Genomic DNA, 24,185 nt, shown 5'->3' on the forward strand with positions numbered 1-24,185 from the left:
CTCCGAGTCTCAGTGTGGCTTTCGCCCTTCAAGAGGCTCAATGGACATGATCTTCAGCGTGCGACAAATCCAGGAAAAGTGCAGGCAGCAGCATTAACCTCTGTACATGACCTTCTTGGATCTTGCAAAGACCTTCGACTCTGTCAACCGTGAGGGACTGTGGAGCATAATCCTCAAATTCGGCTGCCTGCAGAATTTCAGCACCATTCTCCGCCTGCTCCACTATGACATGCAAGCCGTGATCCTCACCAACGGAACCACCACAGACCCAATACGTGTGCAAACTGGGGTCAAACAGTGCTGTGTCATCGCACCAACACTCTGCTCCATCTTCCTTGCAGCAACACTCCACCTCGTCACCCTGAAACTCCCCCGCTGGAGTGGAACTAATCCACCGGACAAGCGGGAAACTGTTCAACTTCTGATGCCTCCAGGCGACAACCAAAACCACCGCAACCTCTGCTATCGAGCTGCAGTACGCAGACGATGCCTGTGTGTGTGTACATTCAGATGACGAGCTACAAACCATCATTGACACATTCACCGAGGCATATGAGAGAATGGGCCTCAGACTAAACATCCGGAAAACAAAGGTTCTGCTACACAAAACTGCCCCCTAACCAGGAAGATCTGCGGTGAGCCCTTGGACAATGTGGATCATTTCCCATACCTCGGGAGCCTCCTCTCGGTGCGAGCAGACATTGACGACGAAATCTAACATCTACTCCAATGCACCAGTGCAGTCTTGGAACAGAGTATTCGAAGACCGAGACCTTAAACCTAGCACCAAACTCATAGTCTACACAGCAGTTGTGGTCCCTGCCCTCCTGTATGCATCAGAAACATGGACAATGTACAGCAGACACATCAAATCCTTGGAGAGATATCACCAACGCTGCCTCCGCAAAACCCTCCGCAAATCCACTGGCAGGGTAGGCATAGCAATGTGAGCATCCTCTCCCAGGCCAATATTCCCAGTATCGAGACACTGGCCACACTCGACCAGCTGTGATGGGTGTGCCACATTGCCCGCATACCCAACACAAGATTCCCAAAACAGGTACTCTACTCCGAGCTCCGCAATGGCAAGTGATCACTAAGAGGACAGAGGAAACACTACAAGGACAATCTAAAAGCCTCCCCAAATAAATACAGCATTCCCACTGCCACATGGGATTCGCTTGACTCATAACGCACAAACTGGAGAAAAGGCATCCAAGAAGGTGCCAATCACCTCGAAGATTGTTGGGTGGAGCACGCAGAGGCCAGCGGAAGGAGAGCGCAGAATCCAGAGCATCCCACCCGTCAACATCATCAAGCACCACCTGCCAAATGTATGGCAGAGTCTGTGGATCCAGGATTGGACTTTTCAGCCAATGCAGAACCCATCTCCCCGGAGTGACGCTGAGGGACTGCCGAAGAAGAAGGATGGGTTTGTTCTTGCACCAAAATATAAAACCAATGAACTGCTGAATGCCTTTCATAGTCTGCTAGGTCTATTCATATCTGGTTTCATGTACCTGTAATTCCAAAATATTTGTCTGCCACTGTGGTACGAACAAAGATATGCAAAATAATTAGATACTAGGTTTCTACTTGAGGTTAGCTGGCCCGCCTTAAAAAGTCATTTCTCTCAAGAGCAGGTGCAGACCATGACCAAACTCCTCCTCCTCATAACTGGTTTGTGCATGAAAAACCACAACCACAAGATGCTCAAATCAGTATCGTGATAACATTGATAGCTTGGAAGTAAATTGAAACCACTTACTCATTTCAGCAATCTTTTGCTGCAGTAGTTTGGACTCTCCAGACAAGTGTTTGCTAATAGGCAGAAAAAAAAGTAAACATAAATCCAAATAAATAAATATCTTTACAAAATAAATCATATCGGTGAAGCTCTTCTGCTACAATCTGTGAAATAGTTCTCTTCTTGAATCAAAATGCAAGCTTTTTTTTTGCCAATTTGTGGTTAAGTAGAGAATGGTATTGGTACTTGTCGCACAGTGGATATCATCCCTACCTCTGAGCGAGAAGCTCCGGGTTCGAGTCCCACTCCAGGACAAAATGGCCAAGGAAGGTGCGTTCAAAACACGGCCAACAGATTGAGTGTCAAACTGCAAAATCCTTCCAATATGCCTATGGTAGGTGCTAAGAGCGGGAGAGACTCCTGGCCAGCCAGGTTTGGTGCGGAGTGACACCCCTCCGGTTATAAGCGTTTGGTGACAGGCTAGTGACCTGTGCCAGGAAAAACCCACTAAGGAAACAGATGAAAGTCTGCCTTGTGCATCACGAGGTGTGGGGTGTGGGAAGAGAAACAACATCATCATAACACAGCAACAGAATTGTCTTCATTGTTTACCTGCCATCTGCCTCATCTTGACCATCCATATCAAAGCGAAGTCTCTTGAGTGGTTTTGGCAGACTTCCCGTATCGCCAGCCCGCTTAGGGTATCGATCACTGGAACTTACCAACTGGTTGATCTTCTGGAATTTTTCTGGTGACTGAAACAATGACCATCAGTTTGGTGACAATAACTGGACAGATAGAGGTCCAGCTTGGAGGGAAAATAATGTGGATTTTTTTCCTTTCAACAAAATAGGCCGTAACTTCCTCAGATGGCAATCAGTGGTGCATTGCCACTCTGTACCCACTTAGCTGTGCCAAATTTCCTCTGTGCCTGTCTCGCCCGGCCTTCCCGTCTTAGGCCAGGTGCGATCCAGGATGTGCAGCTATCACCACGTTCCTGCATCGAAGTCTAAGAGAGTTGGAGTGAAGTAGGTCATGCCGCATTTTTACTGCACTAGCTGCCGTAAAGCAGCTAAGTTTAAAGGCCTGACTGAATATGACAAGTCAGGCAGTAGGTAAGTGTCTAAAGTGGACGTCCCCGTTCCGGTTGCGGCTATGCAGAGCTAAGTCGCACGTTCGGCGGCTCCCGCTAGAAACGGACTTTTGGGCTCTTTTTAGAGCCCGTAACGGCGCTTGCTCGACGTTTCCTGGTGTGGGAAGGAGATAGCATCATTCCCCCAATAATGTATGGCTTGGACCAGGAGTGGGGCGACCAAAAAAGTGGCAGTGAAGCAAAAGAAGGTGCGAGGGAGGAAGACCAAGATGGCGGCGGGTGGAGACCAGGCAGCGTGGATGCAGTGGGCGCAGGAGCAGCAGGAGTTTCTTCAGTGCTGCTTTAGGGAGCTGAAAGCGGATCTGCTGGAGCCAATGAAGGCGTCAATCGATAAACTGGTGGAGACCCCAGATGGCCCAAGGGGCGGCAATCCGGGAGGTCCGGCAAAAGGTCTCTGAGAACGAAGATGAGATCCTAGGTCTAGCGGTGAAGGTGGAGGCGCACGAGGCGCTCCATAAAAAATGTCAGGAGAGGTTCGAGGAGATGGAGAACCGGTCGAGGCGGAAGAATCTGCGGATCCTGGGCCTCCCGGAGGGATCTGACGTGGGGGGCCTATGTGGTCACCATGCTGAATTCGCTGATGGGAGCGGGGTCCTTCCAAGGACCCCTGAAGCTGGAGGGGGCCCACCAAGTGCTGGCGAGGAGGCTCAAACCCAACGAGCCTCCGCGGGGGGTGCTGGTGCGGTTGCACCGGTTTGCTGATCGTGAGTGCGTACTAAGATGGGCCAAGAAGGAGCGGAGCAGCAGGTGGGAGAACGCGGAGGTCCGGATCTACCAAGATTGGAGTGCGGAGGTGGCGAAGAAGAGAGCCGGGTACAATTGGGCGAAGGCGGTGCTGCACAGGAGGGGGGTGAAGTTCAGCATGCTGCAACCGGCGTGTCTGTGAGTCACCACTAAGGACTGACATCATTATTTTGAGTCCCCGGAGGAGGCGTGGGCCTTTGTCCAGGCCGAAAAATTGGACTTGGATTGAGGGTCAGGGGGCCGCGGTGAAGGGATGGTTGGGGATTGTTGGTTTATATTTTGAGGGGGGGTTCTTTGTTCATTGTTGGTTCTTTGTTTTTCGGGGGTTGGTTGGGCACTGTTTCGGTTGGGTCCGCCGGGTGGGCTCATGGAGGGGGGGCAGCTAAACGGCATGGGGGGTTGATGGCTGGCAGGGGGGGGTGAGGCCTGGGTTGGGGGCAAGGGGACCGGTCCTGAAAAGGGAGCTGCGCCAGAGGAGGCAGGGCCGGGCGAGTGGAAAGCACGGGCTTTTTCCCGCGCTAATGGCTGAAGGGGGCAGGGCCGGAGCTGGAAGCGCGGCCTTTTTCCCGTGTTGGGAGTGGAAGGGGCTGCGGGAGAGCCTGTTGGTGGGTAGTGTGTGTGTGCGGGGGGGGAGGAGAAGTTCCATACTGGGAGGGGTCGAGAGAGTGGCGGGAGTGACCGGGGTCAGCAGGATTCGGCTGACTTACGGGAGTGCAACTGGGGGAGCAATGCAACTAGGGGGGGGACCTAGCTGGAGGGGGTGGGGTGGGGTGGGGCACCGGGTTGCTGCTAGAATGGCCAAGGGGGAGCTGGAGTCGGTAGAGGAGGTCGGGGCGGGGGTCTGCCGCTGTGGGGAACGGGCCTTGCAGGGGGCGCGGGCACGTGGCTGGCCTAGGAGGGGATATGGCTAGTCAGCGGGGGAGGGGGGGCGGGTAGCCCCCTGATTCGGCTGATAACCTGGAACGTAAGGGGACTGAACGGGCCGGTCAAACACCCCGGGTGTTCGCACACCTGAAGGGATTGAAGGCAGATGTGGCCATGCTTCAGGAGACGCACCTGAGGGTGGCGGATCAGGTAAGGTTGAGAAAGGGGTGGGTTGGTCAGGTGTTTCATTCGGGGTTGGATGCAAAAAATCGGGGGGTGGCGATCTTGGTGGGGAAGAGAGTGTCGTTCGAGGCGTCGAGCTTCGTGGCAGACAATGCCGGTAGGTATGTGATGGTAAGTGGCAAGCTGCAGGGGGAGCAGGTGGTGTTGGTCAATGTATACGCCCCGAATTGGGACGATGTGGGCTTCATGCGGCGTATGTTGGGCCAGATTCTGGACCTGGAGACAGGGGACCTGATAATGGGGGGGGGGGGGGGATTTCAATACGGTGCTAGACCCGGCACTAGATCGCTCCAGGTCTAGGACGGGTAGGAGGCCGGCTGCGGCCAAGATGCTGAGGGGGTTCATGGACCAGATGGGAGGGGTGGACCCATGGAGGTTTGCAAGGCCAGGGGCCAGGGAATTCTCATTCTTCTCCCATGTCCACAAGACCTATTCCGGGACTGACTTCTTTGTTATGAGTAGGGCGCTGAGAGTGGAAGATACTGAGTACTCGACGATAGCCATTTCCGATCATGCTCCGCATTGGGTAGACCTCGAGCTGGGGGAGGAGATGGACCAGCGCCCGCTGTGGCGCTTAGAGTTGGGGTTGCTGGCGGACGAGGAGGTGAGCGGGGGGGGTCCGAGGGTGCATAGAGAGGTACCTGGAGGCTAATGACAATGGGGAGGTCCAAGTGGGGTGGTCTGGGAGGAGCTGAAGGCGGTGGTCAGGGGAGAGCTGATCTCCATAAGGGCCCATAAGGAGAGGAGAGAGAATAGAGAGAGGGAGAGGCTGGTGGGGGAGATGGTGAGGGTGAACAGGAGGTACGCGGAGGTCCCGGAGGATGGATTGCTTAGGGAGCGGCGCAGCCTCCAGGCCGAATTCAATCTGTTGACCACCAGGAAGGTGGAGGCGCAGTGGAGGAAGGCGCAGGGGGCGGTATATGAATATGGAGAAAAGGCGAGCCGGATGCTGGCGCACCAGCTTTGGAACCGAGCGGCAGCTTTGGAGATCAGGGGAGTTAAGGATGGGGGAGGGAGCATGGTGCGAAGTGGGGTGGGTATCAATGGGGTCTTCAGGGACTTCTACGAGGAACTGTATCGGTCCGAACCCTGACTGGAGGAGGGAGGGATGGGTCGCTTTCTGGACCGGTTGAGATTCCCGAGGGTGGAGGAGGGGCAGGTGACGGGGCTGGGGGCGTTGGTTGGGTTGGAGGAGTTGGTCAAAGGGATAGGAAGCATGCAGGTGGGGAAGGCAGATGGGTTCCCGGTTGAATTGTATAAGAAGTATGCGGACCTGCTGGGCCCTCTGTTGGTAAGGACCTTTAACGAGGCAAGGGAAGGAGGGGCTTTGCCCCCCAACGATGTCTCGGGCGCTGATCTCCTTGATCCTGAAGCTGGACAAGGATCCCCTACAATGTGGGTCATACAGGCCAATCTCACTCCTAAATGTAGCTGCAAAGTTGTTGGCGAAGATTTTAGCCACAAGGATAGAGGACTGCGTGCCGCAGGTCATTCCTGAGGATCAGATGGGATTCTGTTAAGTAATGGGTTAAGAGTTAAGTAATGCATTAAGAGACATTGCAATTGAAAAATGAAAATCGCTTATTGTCACAAGTAGGCTTCAAATGAAGTTACTGTGAAAAGCCCCTAGTCGCCACATTCCAGCGCCTGTTCGGGGAAGCTGGTACGGGAATTAAACCGTGCTACTGGCCTGCCTTGGTCTGCTATAAAAGCCAGCGATTTAGCCCAGTGTGCTAGTTGTCTCATTTAGTTTAAGTATCCAATGATTGACACTGATATGTAAAGGGGCTTCAGGTGGCCCTTGTGTTAGGTGGTGTGTTAAGAGTTTTGTGCAGAGGCTATGGAAGTGAAATGAATGGTGTTTGGTGAAAAGGAACAGGACTATTGACTCTTCATACAACGGTAACTAAAATGTATAACATTTGTGAAAGGGAGACAGCTGAATACGAATGTATGGAGGCTCTTGAATGTTATAATGATGCCGGCGGTGGAAGGGGAGGCGGAGATAGTGGTGGCGATGGATGCGGAGAAGGCCTTTGATAGGGTAGAGTGAGGGTACCTGTGGGAGGTGCTGAAAGGGTTTGGAGAGGGGTTTGTCAGGTGGGTTAAGTTGCTGTATGAAGCCCCGGTGGCGAGTGTGGCCACGAACAGAAGGAGGTCAGAGTATTTTCGGTTACACCGGGGGACGAGACAGGGGTGTCCCCTGTCCCCCCTGCTCTTTGTGCTGGTGATTGAGCCCCTGGCCATGGCATTGAGGGAGTCGAGGAATTGGAGGGGGATGTTGCAGGGTGGAGAGGAACATCGGGTGTCGCTCTATGCGGACGATTTGCTGTTATATGTGGCGAACCCGGTGGGGGGAATGCCGGAGGTGATGAGGATTCTCAGAGTGTTTGGGGATTTCTCCGGGTATAAGCTCAATATGGGGAAGAGTGAGTTGTTCGTTGTTCACCCAGGGGACCAGGAGAGGGGGATTGGTGAGCTCCCACTAAAAAAGGCGGAGAGGAGTTTCAGGTACCTGGGGGTCCAGGTGGCTAGGAGTTGGGGGGCCCTGCATAAGTTTAACTTCATGAGACTGGTGGAGCAAATGGAGGAGGAGCTTAAGAGGTGGGACATGCTGCCACTCTCCCTGGCGGGTAGGGTGCAGTCAGTTAAAATGACGGTGCTCCCGAGATTTTTGTTCCTGTTCCAGTGCCTCCCAATCCTGATCCCTAAAGGCCTTCTTCAGGCAGGTTAATGGGAGCATTATGGGGTTTGTGTGGGCGCAGAGGACCCCGAGGGCGAGAAGGGTGTTCCTGGAGTGGGTCCGGGATAGGGGGGGGTTGGCGCTGCCGAACCTCTGTGGGTATTATTGGGCTGCCAACGTGGCGATGGTGCGTAAGTGGGTGATGGAGGGGGATGGGGCGGCATGGAAGAGGCTGGAGATGGCGTCCTATGTGGGCACGGGCCTGGAGGCACTGGTGACGGCGCCGCTGCCGCTTCCTCCAACGAGGTATACCAAGAGCCCGGTGATGGCAGCTACCCTCAAAATTTGGGGGCAATGGAGGCGTCACAGGGGGGAGGTGGGGGCCTCGGCGTGGTCCCCAATTCGGGGGAACCACCGGTTTGTCCTGGGGACGATGGACGGAGGGTTCCTGAGCTGGCACAGGACAGGTATTAGAAGGATGGGGGACCTGTTTGTGGACGGGAAGTTCGCGAGCCTGGGTGAGCTGGAGGAGAAGTTTGGGCTCCCCCCGGGGAACACCTGCAGATATATGCAGGTAAGGGCGTTTGTTCGGCGGCAGGTGGTGGAGTTCCCACTGTTGCCGCCACGCAGGGTCCAGGACAAGTGCTGTCGGGGGTGTGGGTTGGAGAGGGGAGGATCTCGGCAACGTATCAGGCGATGCAGGAGGAGGAGGAGGCCTCGGTGGAGGAGTTAAAGGGTAAATGGGAGGAGGAGATGGGTGAGGAGATTGACGAGGGGACGTGGGTGGATGCCCTGGGGAGGGTGAACTCTTCCTCCTCTTGCGCGAGGCTCAGCCTCATACAATTTAAGGTGCTGCATCGGGCTCACATGACCGGGGCAAGGATAAACCGGTTCTTTGGGTGCGAGGACAGGTGTGTTAGGTGGTCAGGGAGCTCAGCAAACCACACCCACATGTTCTGGGCCTGCCCAGCGCTGGAGGACTTTTGGAAGGGTGTAGCGAGGACGGTGTCGAGGGTGGTCGGTTCCAGGGTCAAGCCGGGCTGGGGGCTCGCAGTATTTGGGGTGGCAGAGGAGCCGGGAGTACAGGAGGCGAAAGAGGCCGGTATTCTGGCCTTTGCGTCCCTGGTAGCCCGGCGAAGGATTCTTTTCAGTGGAAGGATGCGAGGCCAGAAGCGTGGAATCCTGGATCAACAATATGGCGGGGTTTATTAAATTGGAGAGGGTGAAATTTGCCTTAAGGGGATCGGTGCAAGGGTTCTTCAGGCAGTGGCAACCGTTCCTAGACTTCCTGGCAGAACGTTAGAAGATGGTCAGCAGCAGCAGCCCGGGTGTGGGGAGGGGGGGGGGGTTGGTTCGTTTTCTGGAGTGGGCGTGCTTTTGTGTTGATGAAGGCTGTTATTTTATTATTTATGTATACGGGGGGGGAGTTGTTCTTTTCTTTCTGTATTTTGTTGTTGATATTTTGTGAAAATTTGAATAATTTTTTTTTTAAAGTTAGGACGTCCCGTGCGGGTGATAGGAAATACTGTGGGATAGGTTAATCGAGGGGAGGAGGGAGTTCCCTGGGGGAACCGGGGATGTGAGTTGAGTCAATATGGAGATCACTCAGGGTATTTAAAATGGTTAGGCAGAAGTCAGAAGAGATTTTACTTCTTCCAATTTTTCTCCAAGTAACTATTAGCGTGACCCTCGCAGGACCATCCAAAGTTAGCGATTCAAATCACTTTTTCAGATGGTTCACAGCGCAGCACAATTGTCATGGGGGAAGTTAGAGCTTCTGACAATTGCTGTGCAAATGCTTCCCAAGAAATTCCAAAAGGGTAAGCCTTATCTTTGGGGTAAGCCCCAAATCCGATGCTGGGGAGCCAATGGCCCAATGTAGGGGCAGCATGGTGGCACAGTGGTTAGCAATGGTACCTCACGGCGCCGAGATCCCGGCCCTGGGTCACTGTCCGTGTGGAGTTTGCACATTCTCCCCATGTCTGCGTGGGTCTCATCCCCACAACCCAAAGATGTGCAGGGTGGGTGTATTAGGCACACTAAATTGCCCCTTAATTGGAAAAAAAAAAGAATTGGGTACTCTACATTTATTTTTAAAAAGTTATGGCCCAATGTTTCTACGCTGCTACTTTCCTCAATTTATATACTTTAGTTCAGTCAGGGAATGAATGATACCCTGACGAATCTTTACACCCACCATCATTTCCAACAGTTGCATAACCAGACTTGGTAATGTAAAACGGGATTAGAGGATACTTGAGGGAAATTTAATGGTTCATTCCTTTTTTTTTTAATGTATATTATTCCAAACTTATTCAAACAATTACAAAACTTAAATAATCTGGGGAACATGCTCCCCAACTCACAATTTTGCAGTCTGACAGTTTTTCCCCCTTATTACACCTCGCGCAACTCCCCCGCGACAAACAGTCCCTCGAACAGTCCCCACCTTGTCTCGAAGCCCTCCGCGGAACCCCTCAGTTCATACTTGATTTTCTCCAACCAGAGGAAGTCATACAAGTCCCCGAGCCAGGACCCTTTCCAGACCCTTTCCTTACTTGTAAAACCTAAATTTACTTCCTCTCGGGTGCTCTACCCTCTCCCTCAGCTCCTCTATGCTTGCGAATCTCTCTTCCAGATACAAATCCCTTGCCTTCACCAGCCCTACCTCCCTCCACTTCCTGTACATACTGTCCGCACCCCCCACCCCAGCTCAAATATGTGGTTCTCACATAGCGCCATTAACACCGACACACTTCTATCCTAAAATGCCTCCTCAGCTGCTTCTGCACCTTAATCGTGGACTGTACATCTGGGCTCTCCATATATCTCCTTGGTGCCAGTGGTAGTGTCGCCGTCACCATAGCCCTCAGGCTGGATCCCCTACAGTACTCCCCCATCCTAACCCATTCTGACCACTCTCCCTCCCACCAACGCCTTCTCAACATTCGCCGCCCAATAATAATGTAGCAAGTTTGGTAATGCCAACCACCCCTTCTGCCTCTGCAACAGGGTCTCTTTACCCATGGCACTTTCCCCGCCCATATGAATTCTGAAATAACTGTATCCAACTTCCGATAAAAGACCTTTGGAACAAAAAATGAATCTGAAATATGAATAAGAACCTTGGCAGGACATTTATTTTCACCACCTGGGACAATCCCTGTCAGGGTCAAATGCAGCGTATCCCACCTCTTAAAATTCTCCCTCATCTCCTCCACCAGTTTTGTTAGGTTCCACTTATGCAGTGTCACACACTCTCCCATCACCTGGATCCCTAAATACCTGAACCTATTCCTGGCTACCTTGAATGGTACCAATGGTAAGCTGGCCACAGCAATGGTAAGCTGGCTCTCCGACCCAACTCGTTCACCGGGAGCACCTTTTCCCCATGTTCAGTTTATATCGTGAAAAAGCCCCAAACCTCTCGAGGAGGCCCATAATCTTCCCCATGCTCTCCAGCGGGTCTGACAAGCAGGTCGTCTGCATACAGCGACACCCGGTACTTCCTATTCCCCCTCCTAATCTCCTGCCACTCTACTGACCTCCTAAGAGTCATTGCCAAGGGCTCTATCGCTAGTGCGAACAGTAGTGGTGACAGCGGGCACCTCTGCCTTGTTCCCCTGTGCAACCCAAACCTTTGTGAATTCATCTAATTGGTCTGTATGCTCGCCACTGGGGCCACGTTAATGGCTCATTCTTGATTATACTGGACAGGATCAGTTTGATTTGTGCACCCCATCTGGGTCACTAATATCCTCTAGGGAAGGAAATCTGCCATCCTTACCCAATCTGGCCCACGTGTGACTCGACGCACAGCAATGTAGTTGACTCTTAAATGCTCTCTGAAATGGCCTACAAGCCATTCAGTTCAAGGGCAATTAGGGATGGCTAATAAATGCTGACCCAGCCACATTCCATTAATGAATTTTTAAAAAACTTCTATTACCACTTTTGGAGCTATTGGGTAGCTGAAAAGTCATGGTGTAGCCTTTACTGAGACTTGTGCAAAGAATTGAGTATTACCATTAGGTATTTCCAATTATTGGCCTGATTACTGTTGTAGCTAAAATACAAAGTGTTAATTTATGATTGGACATTGCTGGGTTTTCAGGTTTGTTGACTTGAGATTCAAACTGAAGGCTAAAAGATGCAATTCCAATTCTACTGGACATATGCTGGGTCAACAACGCACTGGATATCTGACTTGAAAGTCAAATCATAAATGTGAGGAATAAAGAAAAGATCAGCTGTGTGAATAGAGTAATCAAATAATTCATTAGTAAGCCCACTGTAATATTAGGTTTGATATTTTCCAATATAGCATAAAATATTTAAGCATTAAACAGAGAGTTCCACAGAAACTAGATTTGAAAAAGTATTACTCACCCCAAATGGTTCCCCAATAGACACTAAGATTCTGCAAAATCAAATAATGAATCTTCAGTTTATGAAAAATGCAGATTATATAAAGAGGGCATCAAATTATAGGTAGTGTATAAATAGAATATATGAAAGTAGCAGTAGTATATAGAAGGCATAAATATAGATAATATACAACTATTGATAGTATGCAATGTGTTAAATTATAAATGTGCATAAAGCATACCATTGTAGGCATTATATGCTGGGTATAAAAATACTGAACTAAAGCATGTAAATATATATATTGTGTAACATGTAAAATATATAAATGGTACATTCAAATAGTAAATGTAGAGCATGCAAAAACTTCTAGATATCAAAGAGGGTAGATAAAATAAAGTATAAGAATACAGAAATTATATAGAGTGCATGGAAAAATAGAACATTTTGAATTGGACAATTTTAAAAATCGTTCAATTAAAATATAAATTATGAGGAACAGGACAGCACGATGGTGCAGTGATTTGCACTGCTGCCTCACGGTGCCGAGGACCTGGGTTTGATTCCAGTCCCAGGTCACTATCCGTGTGGAATTTGCGCATTCTCCCCGTGCCTGCGTTGGTCTCACCCCCACATCCCAAAGATGAGCAGGGTAGGTGGATTGGCCATGCTAAATTGCCCCTTAATTGGAAAAAGAAATTGGGTGCGCTAAATTTATTTTAAAAAAGATATTAGGGACAATTTAGCTTTAAAAAAAAAAGTAATGTAGCCCATTTCAGTCAATGGCATATTGATTTTACCAATAAAATCACATTCCCGTACCAGCCTCCCCGAACAGCGCCGGAATGTGGCGACTAGGGGCTTTTCACAGTAACTTCATTGAAGCCTACTTGTGACAATAAGCGATTATTATTATTATAAAATGAGGAATGGATCTGTTATTCTAATGTCACCCACTTTTTTAAAAATCCAGCGCAAAAAGGCAACAAGAAGAATAAAAATGAAGTGCCAATGTGGACGTTTCCAATCCATTAATCTGTCCAAACATTAACCCTGTACTGTTCACAAATGTTCGCAGTTGATTGTCCCAGGTACTTCATTTGCAAGGTAATCATCTTAAACACTAAGCAACACATCTTTAGATGTATTCTAAGTCAATGAAAGAGTGGTAGACAAACCACATTTGTTTATTTTAAAACCTGCAATGTAATATGAACAAATCACTGATTTATTTGCATGTTTAATTACTGTGATAAAATAATATAAAATGAGGGCAGCACGGTAGCCCAGTTGCTTCACAGCTCCAGGGTCCCAGGTTCGATTCCTGGCTTGGGTCACTGTCTGTGTGGAGTTTGCACTTTCTCCCAGTGTGTGCGTGGGTTTCCTCTGGGTGCTCCGGTTTCCTCCCACAGTCCAAAGATGCGCAGGTTAGGCAGATTGGCCATGATAAATTGCCCTTAGTGTCCAAAAAAGGTTTAGGTGGGATTACTGAGTTACAGGGATAAGGTGGAGGTGTGAGCTAGGGTAGGGTGGTCTTTCCAAGGGAGAGTGCAGACTCGATGGACCGAATGGCCTCCTTCTGCACTGTAAATTCTATGACTCTATGAAAGGCGAGACACTGTCAATGAAAGCAATGAACTTATAATATTATTCTTTAGGCTACATCTTATATCGATATTAGAAACACAGACACAGTACAAACTTTGACTCCTGTTCTATGATTTGCAAGTTTGAAATATGCTCACCGTGTTCTTGGGGTCAGTTTTGTGGGGGACAGCAGTCCGTCAGTTTTATATGGACTTTTCAGTGGAGACACGTAAATATTGTTCCCACCTGGCACACGCAATGGAGAGCTTGGAAATCCAAATGAACTTCGAGGAACTTGAGGAATTGGTGACAGCGTTGGAGGCTGTTTGAAAGAGATATTTTTTTTAAATAATTTTATTTGAAAATATTTTTATTATAACAAAGTAACAACAATACAGCAAATCCCAATACAAACTACACCCACCCAAACTCCAGTCCACCTCCTCCTTCCTCTGCCGTCCATAAAGAAAGCAAAACTAGAACAAAAAGACAAACCCCTCTCTCGCTCTACAGGTGACGGTAACCAGTTCCCTGAAAAAGCAGATAAAAGGTTGCCACCTCGAGTAGAACCCTTCCACCGACCCCCTCATGATATACTTGATCTTCTTAAGACACATAAATTCCATCAGGTCCCCCAGCCAGGCCCTAGACGGCATCGGGGACCTCCACCCAAGCACAACTCCCCTTTGGGCTATTAACAAGGCGAAGGCTGGGACATCTGCCTCGTCCCTGTCCGCAGAACTGGTGTGTAAATTGGCCACCATGGGGAACGGCTCCAGCTGAATACCCCAAATCCCTGACACAGTGCAAAAAAGGAGACCCAGAATCTTACAAGCTTGGGGCAAGACCAAAATATGTGCGTATGATCCGCCGGCCCATTAGAGCACCGTTCGCACCTATTCTCCACCTCCGAGAAGAACCCAGTTATATGCGCCCTGGTCAAGTGCGCCCTATGCACCACCTTGAACAGGATTCAAGCTTAACCTCACACTTGAGGAGGTGAAGTTGATTCTGTGAAGAGCCTCACTCCACAACCTCACCCTCAAAAACCAAACCCAGTTCACCCTCCCATTTCCCCTTTACTTCTTCCAACGAAGCCTGCTCCATCAACAACATCTGCCCTTAAATATTCAAAATATTACCCTCCCCTAACTCATCCAAGGACAGAACCCTGGCCAAGAGTGCGGGCGAGGTTGCCAGGAGAAGTTTGAAAGAGATATTAACATATTTCACAAACAATTCTGGAATTTTAAAGCACAAAAGGAGGCCATTTGGCCCATCGTATTTTTGAAAGAGATATTCAATAGTTCTACTCGCTGTTCTTCCTTCATGACATGATGTGACTATTAAAAAGAAATGCCAGATTACTTAATCATCTATTTAATATTGAGCAATATATTTCAGAAGGATTGAGGTAGACATTAATATTTCAAAGGGGACAATACTGAGGTATAAAAGCAAACATAATTGTCACCTTATTATCAGTTCTGCAGTGGTTGAATGTAAAACCCTGTTGCATTGTATTAAACAGTAAGTGTATAAAAATATGTTGCAGTATACTCAGTCGGTACATAAAATGGAAATCAGTACATTTTTAAATATTAGGGAAGAACAGTGGATCTTTGTTAATACAGACTGCAATATTGCCTGGTGTCATTTTACTCAATCACAAGTATCAGAAATGGTATTTAAAAATGTCAAAAGTGATTAACTACTCAGCGGATGCATGCAGGGACATGTAATCTGTCCTTGCTGCTCTGTGTAAAACTATATAGTATAGTTACTCACGCGTGTCGAAGCATACTGCAAAATGTTGGTTTTCAGCCTCTGCATGAACACCAGGTTGTAGAAGCCTATAATGGAATCATACTGCCCTTCTTTGATCAGCACATGTTTGAAGGTCTCAAGGAGAAAGAAAATTAATGGCTTAATTAAAACATTTATTTATAGAAATAGCTGTACTAAAAGTGCCATAGTCCTAAGATTTCAGTACAATTTGTAAAGAGATAACATGCACAGAAATGACCAGTCTTGAAACAGTTTTTTATGGACTGTTCAGTGGAGATCACATAAATGTTGTTTGGCCGTGAATCGGATGACATCAACGACACCAGATAAGGACACAACAAATTAGTTGTTAACTGTCTTATTCTTTAATCTATGGCTAGAGAAACTCATTTCAACATTTAGCATAAAACTTAACCAGCTGAACTACAAAATATGGTCCTGGGAGGAGATGGGGGGGGGGTGAGGGGCGAGGGAGGAAGAGGGGCGAGGGAGGAGGGGGGATCAGGGAGTAGGAGGGGCAAAGGAGGGTGTGAGGGAGGAAGGGGTGAGGAAGGCGGAAGAGGGTGAGGAGGAGGGAGGAAGCAAGGAGGAAGGGGGCGAGGATGAGGAAGGGGGCGAGGGAGGAGGAGGGCATGGAGGAAGGGGGTATGGAGGGAGGGGATAAGGAGGGAGGGGAGGGTGAGGGAGGGGGGTGAGGAAGGAAGAGGGGGCGACGGAGAAAGAGGGGGTGAGGGAGGAGGAACGGCAAGGTGGTGGGGGCAAGGAAGGGGGGTGAGGGAGAAGGCGGTGAGGGAGGAGAAAGGTGGCAAGGAGTAGGAATGGGTGAGGTAGGAGGGGGTGAGGAAGGGAGGAGGCAAGGAGGGAGGGGACAAGGAGGGAGGGGGGCCAGGGAGGTAGAGGTAGGTGATGGAGGAGTAGGGACGAGGGAGAAAGAGGGGGCGAGGGAGAAAGAGGGGGTGAGGGAGAAAGAGGGGGCGAGGGAGAAAGAGGGGGCAAGGGAGGAAGGAGGGTGAGGGAGGAAGGGGGGTGAGGGAGGAAGGGGGGTGAGGGAGGAAGGGGGGTGAGGGAGGAGGAGGGATTAAGGGGACGGGGGGTCTGGGAGAAGAGGGAACGAGGGAGCAGGGAGGATGAGGGAGTAGGGGTTCGATGGAGCAGGGGGATCAAGAGAGCAGGGGGGCCGATAGAGCAGGGGGGGGTCGAGCGAGCAGGGGGGTCGATGGCGCAATGGGGTCAAGCGAGCAGGGCGGTCGAGAGAGCAGGGCGGTCGAGAGAGCAACGGGGTCGAGGAAGCAGGGGGGTCGAGGGAGCAGGGGGGTCGAGGGAGCAGGGGGGTCGATGGAGCAATGGGGTCAAGCGAGCAGGGCGGTCGAGAGAGCAGGGCGGTCAAGAGAGCAACGGGGTCGAGGAAGCAGGGGGGTCGAGGGAGCAGGGGGGTCGAGGGAGCAGGGGGGTCGAGGGAGCAGAGGTGTCAAGGGAGCAGCGGGGGGTCGAGAGAGCAGGGGGGGTCGAGAGAGCAGGGGGGTCGAGGGAGCAGAGGTGTCGAGAGAGCAGGGGTGTCGGTGAGGCAGGGGTGTCGAGAGAGCAGGATGGTCGAGAGAGCAGGATGGTCGAGAGAGCAGGGGGGGTCGAGAGAGCAGGGGGGTCGAGGGAGCGGGGGGGTCGAGGGAGCGAGGGGGTCGAGGGAGCAGGGGGGTCGAGGGAGCAGGGGGGTCGAGGGAGCAGGGGGGTCGAGGGAGCAGGATGGTCGACAGAGCAGGGGGGGTCGAGAGAGCAGGGGGGGTCGAGAGAGCAGGGGGGTTGAGAGAGCAGGGGGGGTTGAGAGAGCAGGGGTGGTCGAGAGAGCAGGGGGGGTCGAGAGAGCAGGGGGGTCGAGGGAGCGGGAGGTCGAGGGAGCGGGAGGTCAAGGGAGCGGGAGGTCGAGGGAGCGGGAGGTCGAGCGAGCAGGGGGGTCGATGGAGCAATGGGGTCGAGCGAGCAGGGCGGTCGATAGAGCAACGGGGTCGAGGAAGCAACTGGGTCGAGGAAGCAGGGGGGCCGAGGGAGCAGGGAGGTCGAGGGGTCGAGGGAGCAAGGGGATCGAAGGAGCAGCGGGGGTCGAGGGAGCAGGGGGGTCAAGGGAGCAGGATGTTCGAGAGAGCAGGGGGGTCGAGAGAGCAGGGGGGTCGAGACAGCAGGGGGGTAGAGAGAGCAGGGGGGTCGAGAGAGCAGGGGGGTCGAGGGAGCACGGGGGTCGAGGAAGCAGGGGGGTCGAGGGAGCAGGGGGGTCGAGGGAGCTGGGGGGTCGAGGGAGCAGGGGGGTCGAGGGAGCAGGGGGGTCGAGGGAGCAGGGGGGTCGAGGGAGCAGGGGAGGTCGAGGGAGCAGGGGGGCCGAGGGAGCAGGGGGGTCGAGGGAGCAGAGGGGTCGAGGGAGCAGGGGGGTTGAGGGAGCAGGGGGGTTGAGGGAGCTGGGAGGCCGAGGGAGCAGGGGGGTCGAGGGAGCAGGGCGGTCGAGGGAGCAGGGATGTCCAGGGAGCAGGGGGGCCGAGGGAGCAGGGGGGTCGAGGGAGCAGGGGGGTCGAGGGAGCAGGGGGGTCGAGGGAGCAGAGGTGTCGAGAGAGCAGGGGTGTCGGTGAGGCAGGGGTGTCGAGAGAGCAGGATGGTCGAGAGAGCAGGGGGGGTCGAGAGAGCAGGGGGGTCGAGGAGGCAGGGGGGGTCGAGGGAGCAGGGGGGGTCGAGGGAGCAGGGGGGGTCGCGGGAGCAGGATGGTCGACAGAGCAGGGGGGGGGTCGAGACAGCAGGGGGGTTGAGAGAGCAGGGGGGGTCGAGAGAGCAGGGGGGTAGGGAGAGCAGGGGGGTCTGGGGAGCGGGGGGTCGAAGGAGCAGCGGGGGTCGAAGGAGCAGCGGGGGTCGAGGGAGCAGGATGGTCGAGAGAGCAGGGGGGTCGAGAGAGCAAGGGGGTCGAGAGAGCAGGGGGGTAGAGAGAGCAGGGGGGTAGAGAGAGCAGGGGGGTCGAGGGAGCAGGGGGGTCGAGGAAGCAGGGGGGTCGAGGGATGAGGGGGGTCGAGGGAGCAGGGGGGTCGAGGGAGCAGGGGGGGACGAGGGAGCAGGGGGGTCGAGGGAGCAGGGGGGGTCGAGGGAGCAGGGGGGTCGAGGGAGCAGGGGGGCCAAGAGAGCAGGGGGGTCGAGGGAGCAGGGGGGTAGAGGGAGCAGAGGGGTCGAGGGAGCAGGGGGGTTGAGGGAGCAGGGGGGCCGAGGGAGCAGGGGGGCCGAGGGAGCAGGGGGGTCGAGGGAGCAGGGCGGTCGAGGGAGCAGGGATGTCCAGGGAGCAGGTGGGCCGAGGGAGCAGGGGAGGGTCGAGAGAGCAGGGGGACCGATAGAGCATGGGGGGTCGACCGAGCAGGGGGGGTCGATGGAGCAATGGGGTCGAGCGAGCAGGGCGGTCGAGAGAGCAGGGGGGTCGAGAGAGCAGGGGGGGTCGAGAGAGCAGGGGGGCCGAGAGAGCAGGGGTGTCGCGAGAGCTGGGGGGTCGAGGGAGCAGGGGGGTCGAGGGAGCAGGGCGGTCGAGGGAGCAGAGGGGCCGAGGGAGCAGGGGGGCCGAGGGAGCAGGGGGGTCGAGGGAGCAGGGGGGCCGAGGGAGCAGGGGGGTCGAGGGAGCAGGGCGGTCGAGGGAGCAGGGATGTCCAGGGAGCAGGTGGGCCGAGAGAGCAGGGGGGGTCGAGAGAGCAGGGGGGCCGAGAGAGCAGGGGTGTCGCGAGAGCTGGGGGGTCGAGGGAGCAGAGGGGCCGAGGGAGCAGGGGGGCCGAGGGAGCAGGGGGGTCGAGGGAGCAGGGGGGTTGAGGGAGCGGGATGTCCAGGGAGCAGGAGGGTCGAGAGAGCAGGGGGGGGGGTCGAGAGAGCAGGGGGGGTCGAGAGAGCAGGGGGGCCGATAGAGCATGGGGGGTCGACCGAGCAGGGGGGGTCGATGGAGCAATGGGGTCGAGCGAGCAGGGCGGTTGAGAGAGCAGGGGGGTCGAGAGAGCAGGGGGGTCGAGGGAGCAGGGGTGTCAAGGGAGCAGGGGGGGGTCGAGAGAGCAGGGGGGTCGAGGGAGCAGGGGTGTCGAGAGAGCATGGGTGTCGAGGAGGCAGGGGTGTCGAGAGAGCAGAATGGTCGAGAGAGCGGGGGTGGTCGAGAGAGCAGGGAGGGTCGGGAGAGCAGGGGGGCCGAGAGAGCAGGGGTGTCGCGAGAGCTGGGGGGTCGAGGGAGCAGAGGGGCCGAGGGAGCAGGGGGGCCGAGGGAGCAGGGGGGTCGAGAGAGAAGGGGTGTCGCGAGAGCAGGGGGGTCGCGAGAGCTGGGGGGGTCGAGGGAGCAGGGGGGCCGAGGGAGCAGGGGGGTCGAGGGAGCAGGGGGGTCGAGGGAGCAGGGATGTCCAGGGAGCAGGAGGGTCGAGAGAGCGGGGGGGGGTCGAGAGAGCAGAGGGGGTCAAGAGAGCAGGGGGGCCGATAGAGCATGGGGGGTCGACCGAGCATGGGGGTCGATGGAGCAATGGGGTCGAGCGAGCAGGGCGGTCGAGAGAGCAGGGGGGTCGAGGGAGCAGGGGGGGTCGAGCGAGCATGGGGGTCGAGGGAGCAGGGGTGTCAAGGGAGCAGGGGGGTTCGAGAGAGCAGGGGGATCGAGGGAGCAGGAGTGTCGAGAGAGCATGGGTGTCGAGGAGGCAGGGGTGTCGAGAGAACAGGATGGTCGAGAGAGCGGGTTGGGGGTCGAGAGAGCAGGGAGGGTCGGGAGAGCAGGGGGGGTCGAGAGAGCAGGGGGGCCGAGAGAGCGGGGGTGTCGAGAGAGCTGGGGGGTCGAGGGAGCAGGGGGGTCGAGAGAGCAGGGGGGTCGAGGGAGCAGGGGGGGTCGAGGGAGCAGGGGGGTCGAGGAAGCAGGATGGTCGAGGGAGCAGGATGGTCGAGGGAGCAGGATGGTCGAGAGAGCAGGGGGGGTCGAGAGAGCAGGGGGTGTCGAGGGAGCAGGGGGGTCAAGGGAGCAGGGGGGTCGAGGGAGCAGGGGGGTCGAGGGAGCAGGGGGGTCGAGGGAGCAGGGGGGTCGAGGGAGCAGGGGGGTCGAGGGAGCAGGGGAGTCGAGGGAGCAGGGGGGTCGAGGGAGCAGGGGGGTCGAGGGAGCAGTGGTATCCGGGGAGCAGGAGGGTCGAGAGAGCGGGGGGGGGGGGACGAGAGAGCGGGGGGGTCGAGGGAGCAGGGGGTCGAGGGAGCAGGGGGGTTCGAGAGAGCAGGGGGGTTCGAGAGAGCAGGGGGGGTCAAGGGAGCAGGGGGGGTCAAGGGAGCAGGGGGGGGTCAAGGGAGCAGGGGGGGTCGAGGGAGCAGGGGGGGTCGAGGGAGCAGGGGGGGTCGAGGGAGCGGGGGGTCGAGGAAGCAGGGGGGGTCGAGGGAGCAGGGGGGTCAAGGGAGCAGGGGGGTCGAGGGAGCAGGGGGGTCGAGGGAGCAGGGGATCAAAGACGGAGAGGGTCGAGAAAGGAAGGGGTTGAGAGAGGAGGGGCTTGAGGGCGGAGGTCATGAGAGATGGGGGTGTCAGGGAAATGGGGTACAGATGGGAGGGCGTGAGAGGAGGGTGTGAGGGAGGAAGGGGTGAGGAAGGCGGAAGAGGGTGAGGAGGAGGGAGGAAGCAAGGAGGAAGTGGGCGAGGATGAGGAAGGGGGCGAGGGAGGAGGAGGGCATGGAGGAAGGGGGTATGGAGGGAGGGGATAAGGAGGGAGGGGAGGGTGAGGGAGGGGGGTGAGGAAGGAAGAGGGGGCGACGGAGAAAGAGGGGGTGAGGGAGGAGGAACGGCAAGGTGGTGGGGGCAAGGAAGGGGGGTGAGGGAGAAGGCGGTGAGGGAGGAGAAAGGTGGCAAGGAGTAGGAATGGGTGAGGTAGGAGGGGGTGAGGAAGGGAGGAGGCAAGGAGGGAGGGGACAAGGAGGGAGGGGGGGCCAGGGAGGTAGAGGTAGGTGATGGAGGAGTAGGGACGAGGGAGAAAGAGGGGGCGAGGGAGAAAGAGGGGGTGAGGGAGAAAGAGGGGGCGAGGGAGAAAGAGGGGGCAAGGGAGGAAGGAGGGTGAGGGAGGAAGGGGGGTGAGGGAGGAAGGGGGGTGAGGGAGGAAGGGGGGTGAGGGAGGAGGAGGGATTAAGGGGACGGGGGGTCTGGGAGAAGAGGGAACGAGGGAGCAGGGAGGATGAGGGAGTAGGGGTTCGATGGAGCAGGGGGATCAAGAGAGCAGGGGGGCCGATAGAGCAGGGGGGGGTCGAGCGAGCAGGGCGGTCGATGGCGCAATGGGGTCAAGCGAGCAGGGCGGTCGAGAGAGCAGGGCGGTCGAGAGAGCAACGGGGTCGAGGAAGCAGGGGGGTCGAGGGAGCAGGGGGGTCGAGGGAGCAGGGGGGTCGATGGAGCAATGGGGTCAAGCGAGCAGGGCGGTCGAGAGAGCAGGGCGGTCAAGAGAGCAACGGGGTCGAGGAAGCAGGGGGGTCGAGGGAGCAGGGGGGTCGAGGGAGCAGGGGGGTCGAGGGAGCAGAGGTGTCAAGGGAGCAGCGGGGGGTCGAGAGAGCAGGGGGGGTCGAGAGAGCAGGGGGGTCGAGGGAGCAGAGGTGTCGAGAGAGCAGGGGTGTCGGTGAGGCAGGGGTGTCGAGAGAGCAGGATGGTCGAGAGAGCAGGGGGGGTCGAGAGAGCAGGGGGGTCGAGGGAGCGGGGGGGTCGAGGGAGCGAGGGGGTCGAGGGAGCAGGGGGGTCTAGGGAGCAGGGGGGTCGAGGGAGCAGGGGGGTCGAGGGAGCAGGATGGTCGACAGAGCAGGGGGGGTCGAGAGAGCAGGGGGGGTCGAGAGAGCAGGGGGGTTGAGAGAGCAGGGGTGGTCGAGAGAGCAGGGGGGGTCGAGAGAGCAGGGGGGTCGAGGGAGCGGGAGGTCGAGGGAGCGGGAGGTCGAGGGAGCGGGAGGTCGAGCGAGCAGGGGGGTCGATGGAGCAATGGGGTCGAGCGAGCAGGGCGGTCGATAGAGCAACGGGGTCGAGGAAGCAACTGGGTCGAGGAAGCAGGGGGGCCGAGGGAGCAGGGAGGTCGAGGGAGCAAGGGGATCGAAGGAGCAGCGGGGGTCGAGGGAGCAGGGGGGTCAAGGGAGCAGGATGTTCGAGAGAGCAGGGGGGTCGAGAGAGCAGGGGGGTCGAGACAGCAGGGGGGTAGAGAGAGCAGGGGGGTCGAGAGAGCAGGGGGGTCGAGGGAGCACGGGGGTCGAGGAAGCAGGGGGGTCGAGGGAGCAGGGGGGTCGAGGGAGCTGGGGGGTCGAGGGAGCAGGGGGGTCGAGGGAGCAGGGGGGTCGAGGGAGCAGGGGAGGTCGAGGGAGCAGGGGGGCCGAGGGAGCAGGGGGGTCGAGGGAGCAGAGGGGTCGAGGGAGCAGGGGGGTTGAGGGAGCAGGGGGGTTGAGGGAGCTGGGAGGCCGAGGGAGCAGGGGGGTCGAGGGAGCAGGGCGGTCGAGGGAGCAGGGATGTCCAGGGAGCAGGGGGGCCGAGGGAGCAGGGGGGTCGAGGGAGCAGGGGGGTCGAGGGAGCAGGGGGGTCGAGGGAGCAGAGGTGTCGAGAGAGCAGGGGTGTCGGTGAGGCAGGGGTGTCGAGAGAGCAGGATGGTCGAGAGAGCAGGGGGGGTCGAGAGAGCAGGGGGGTCGAGGGAGCGGGGGGGTCGAGGGAGCGAGGGGGTCGAGGGAGCAGGGGGGTCTAGGGAGCAGGGGGGTCGAGGGAGCAGGGGGGTCGAGGGAGCAGGATGGTCGACAGAGCAGGGGGGGTCGAGAGAGCAGGGGGGGTCGAGAGAGCAGGGGGGTCGAGAGAGCAGGGGTGGTCGAGAGAGCAGGGGGGGTCGAGAGAGCAGGGGGGTCGAGGGAGCGGGAGGTCGAGGGAGCGGGAGGTCGAGGGAGCGGGAGGTCGAGCGAGCAGGGGGGTCGATGGAGCAATGGGGTCGAGCGAGCAGGGCGGTCGATAGAGCAACGGGGTCGAGGAAGCAACTGGGTCGAGGAAGCAGGGGGGCCGAGGGAGCAGGGAGGTCGAGGGAGCAAGGGGATCGAAGGAGCAGCGGGGGTCGAGGGAGCAGGGGGGTCAAGGGAGCAGGATGTTCGAGAGAGCAGGGGGGTCGAGAGAGCAGGGGGGTCGAGACAGCAGGGGGGTAGAGAGAGCAGGGGGGTCGAGAGAGCAGGGGGGTCGAGGAAGCAGGGGGGTCGAGGGAGCAGGGGGGTCGAGGGAGCTGGGGGGTCGAGGGAGCAGGGGGGTCGAGGGAGCAGGGGGGTCGAGGGAGCAGGGGAGGTCGAGGGAGCAGGGGGGCCGAGGGAGCAGGGGGGTCGAGGGAGCAGAGGGGTCGAGGGAGCAGGGGGGTTGAGGGAGCAGGGGGGTTGAGGGAGCTGGGAGGCCGAGGGAGCAGGGGGGTCGAGGGAGCAGGGCGGTCGAGGGAGCAGGGATGTCCAGGGAGCAGGGGGGCCGAGGGAGCAGGGGGGTCGAGGGAGCAGGGGGGTCGAGGGAGCAGGGGGGTCGAGGGAGCAGAGGTGTCGAGAGAGCAGGGGTGTCGGTGAGGCAGGGGTGTCGAGAGAGCAGGATGGTCGAGAGAGCAGGGGGGGTCGAGAGAGCAGGGGGGTCGAGGAGGCAGGGGGGGTCGAGGGAGCAGGGGGGGTCGAGGGAGCAGGGGGGGTCGCGGGAGCAGGATGGTCGACAGAGCAGGGGGGGGGTCGAGAGAGCAGGGGGGTTGAGAGAGCAGGGGGGGTCGAGAGAGCAGGGGGGTAGGGAGAGCAGGGGGGTCTGGGGAGCGGGGGGTCGAGGGAGCGGGGGGTCGAAGGAGCAGCGGGGGTCGAAGGAGCAGCGGGGGTCGAGGGAGCAGGATGGTCGAGAGAGCAGGGGGGTCGAGAGAGCAAGGGGGTCGAGAGAGCAGGGGGGTAGAGAGAGCAGGGGGGTAGAGAGAGCAGGGGGGTCGAGGGAGCAGGGGGGTCGAGGAAGCAGGGGGGTCGAGGGAGCAGGGGGGTCGAGGGAGCAGGGGGGTCGAGGGAGCAGGGGGGGA

At 56.7% G+C, this 24,185-nt stretch overlaps 2 protein-coding genes across 5 annotated transcripts in view; one reads left to right on the forward strand and one right to left on the reverse strand.

Annotated features, from left to right (window-relative positions):
• The window catches only part of LOC140428147 (RCC1 and BTB domain-containing protein 2-like), a 352,551-nt gene that overhangs the window by 168,010 nt on the left and 160,356 nt on the right, over positions 1 to 24,185 (forward strand). The gene's annotated exons all lie outside the window — the stretch shown is intronic.
• Positions 1 to 24,185, reverse strand: part of rb1 (retinoblastoma 1) — a 416,864-nt gene that overhangs the window by 28,915 nt on the left and 363,764 nt on the right. For both annotated transcript variants that reach the window (XM_072514261.1, XM_072514260.1), the window contains 5 exons: positions 15,175 to 15,288; positions 13,545 to 13,708; positions 11,824 to 11,854; positions 2,360 to 2,502; positions 1,769 to 1,821 (listed from right to left, as the gene is read on the reverse strand). In XM_072514261.1, coding sequence (XP_072370362.1) covers positions 1,769 to 1,821; positions 2,360 to 2,502; positions 11,824 to 11,854; positions 13,545 to 13,708; positions 15,175 to 15,288 — 505 coding nt within the window. The remainder of the gene's footprint in view (positions 1 to 1,768; positions 1,822 to 2,359; positions 2,503 to 11,823; positions 11,855 to 13,544; positions 13,709 to 15,174; positions 15,289 to 24,185) is intronic.

Source organism: Scyliorhinus torazame, chromosome 8 (genome assembly GCF_047496885.1).
Source record: "Scyliorhinus torazame isolate Kashiwa2021f chromosome 8, sScyTor2.1, whole genome shotgun sequence".
In the NCBI taxonomy this organism is placed as follows: Eukaryota; Metazoa; Chordata; class Chondrichthyes; order Carcharhiniformes; family Scyliorhinidae; genus Scyliorhinus; species Scyliorhinus torazame.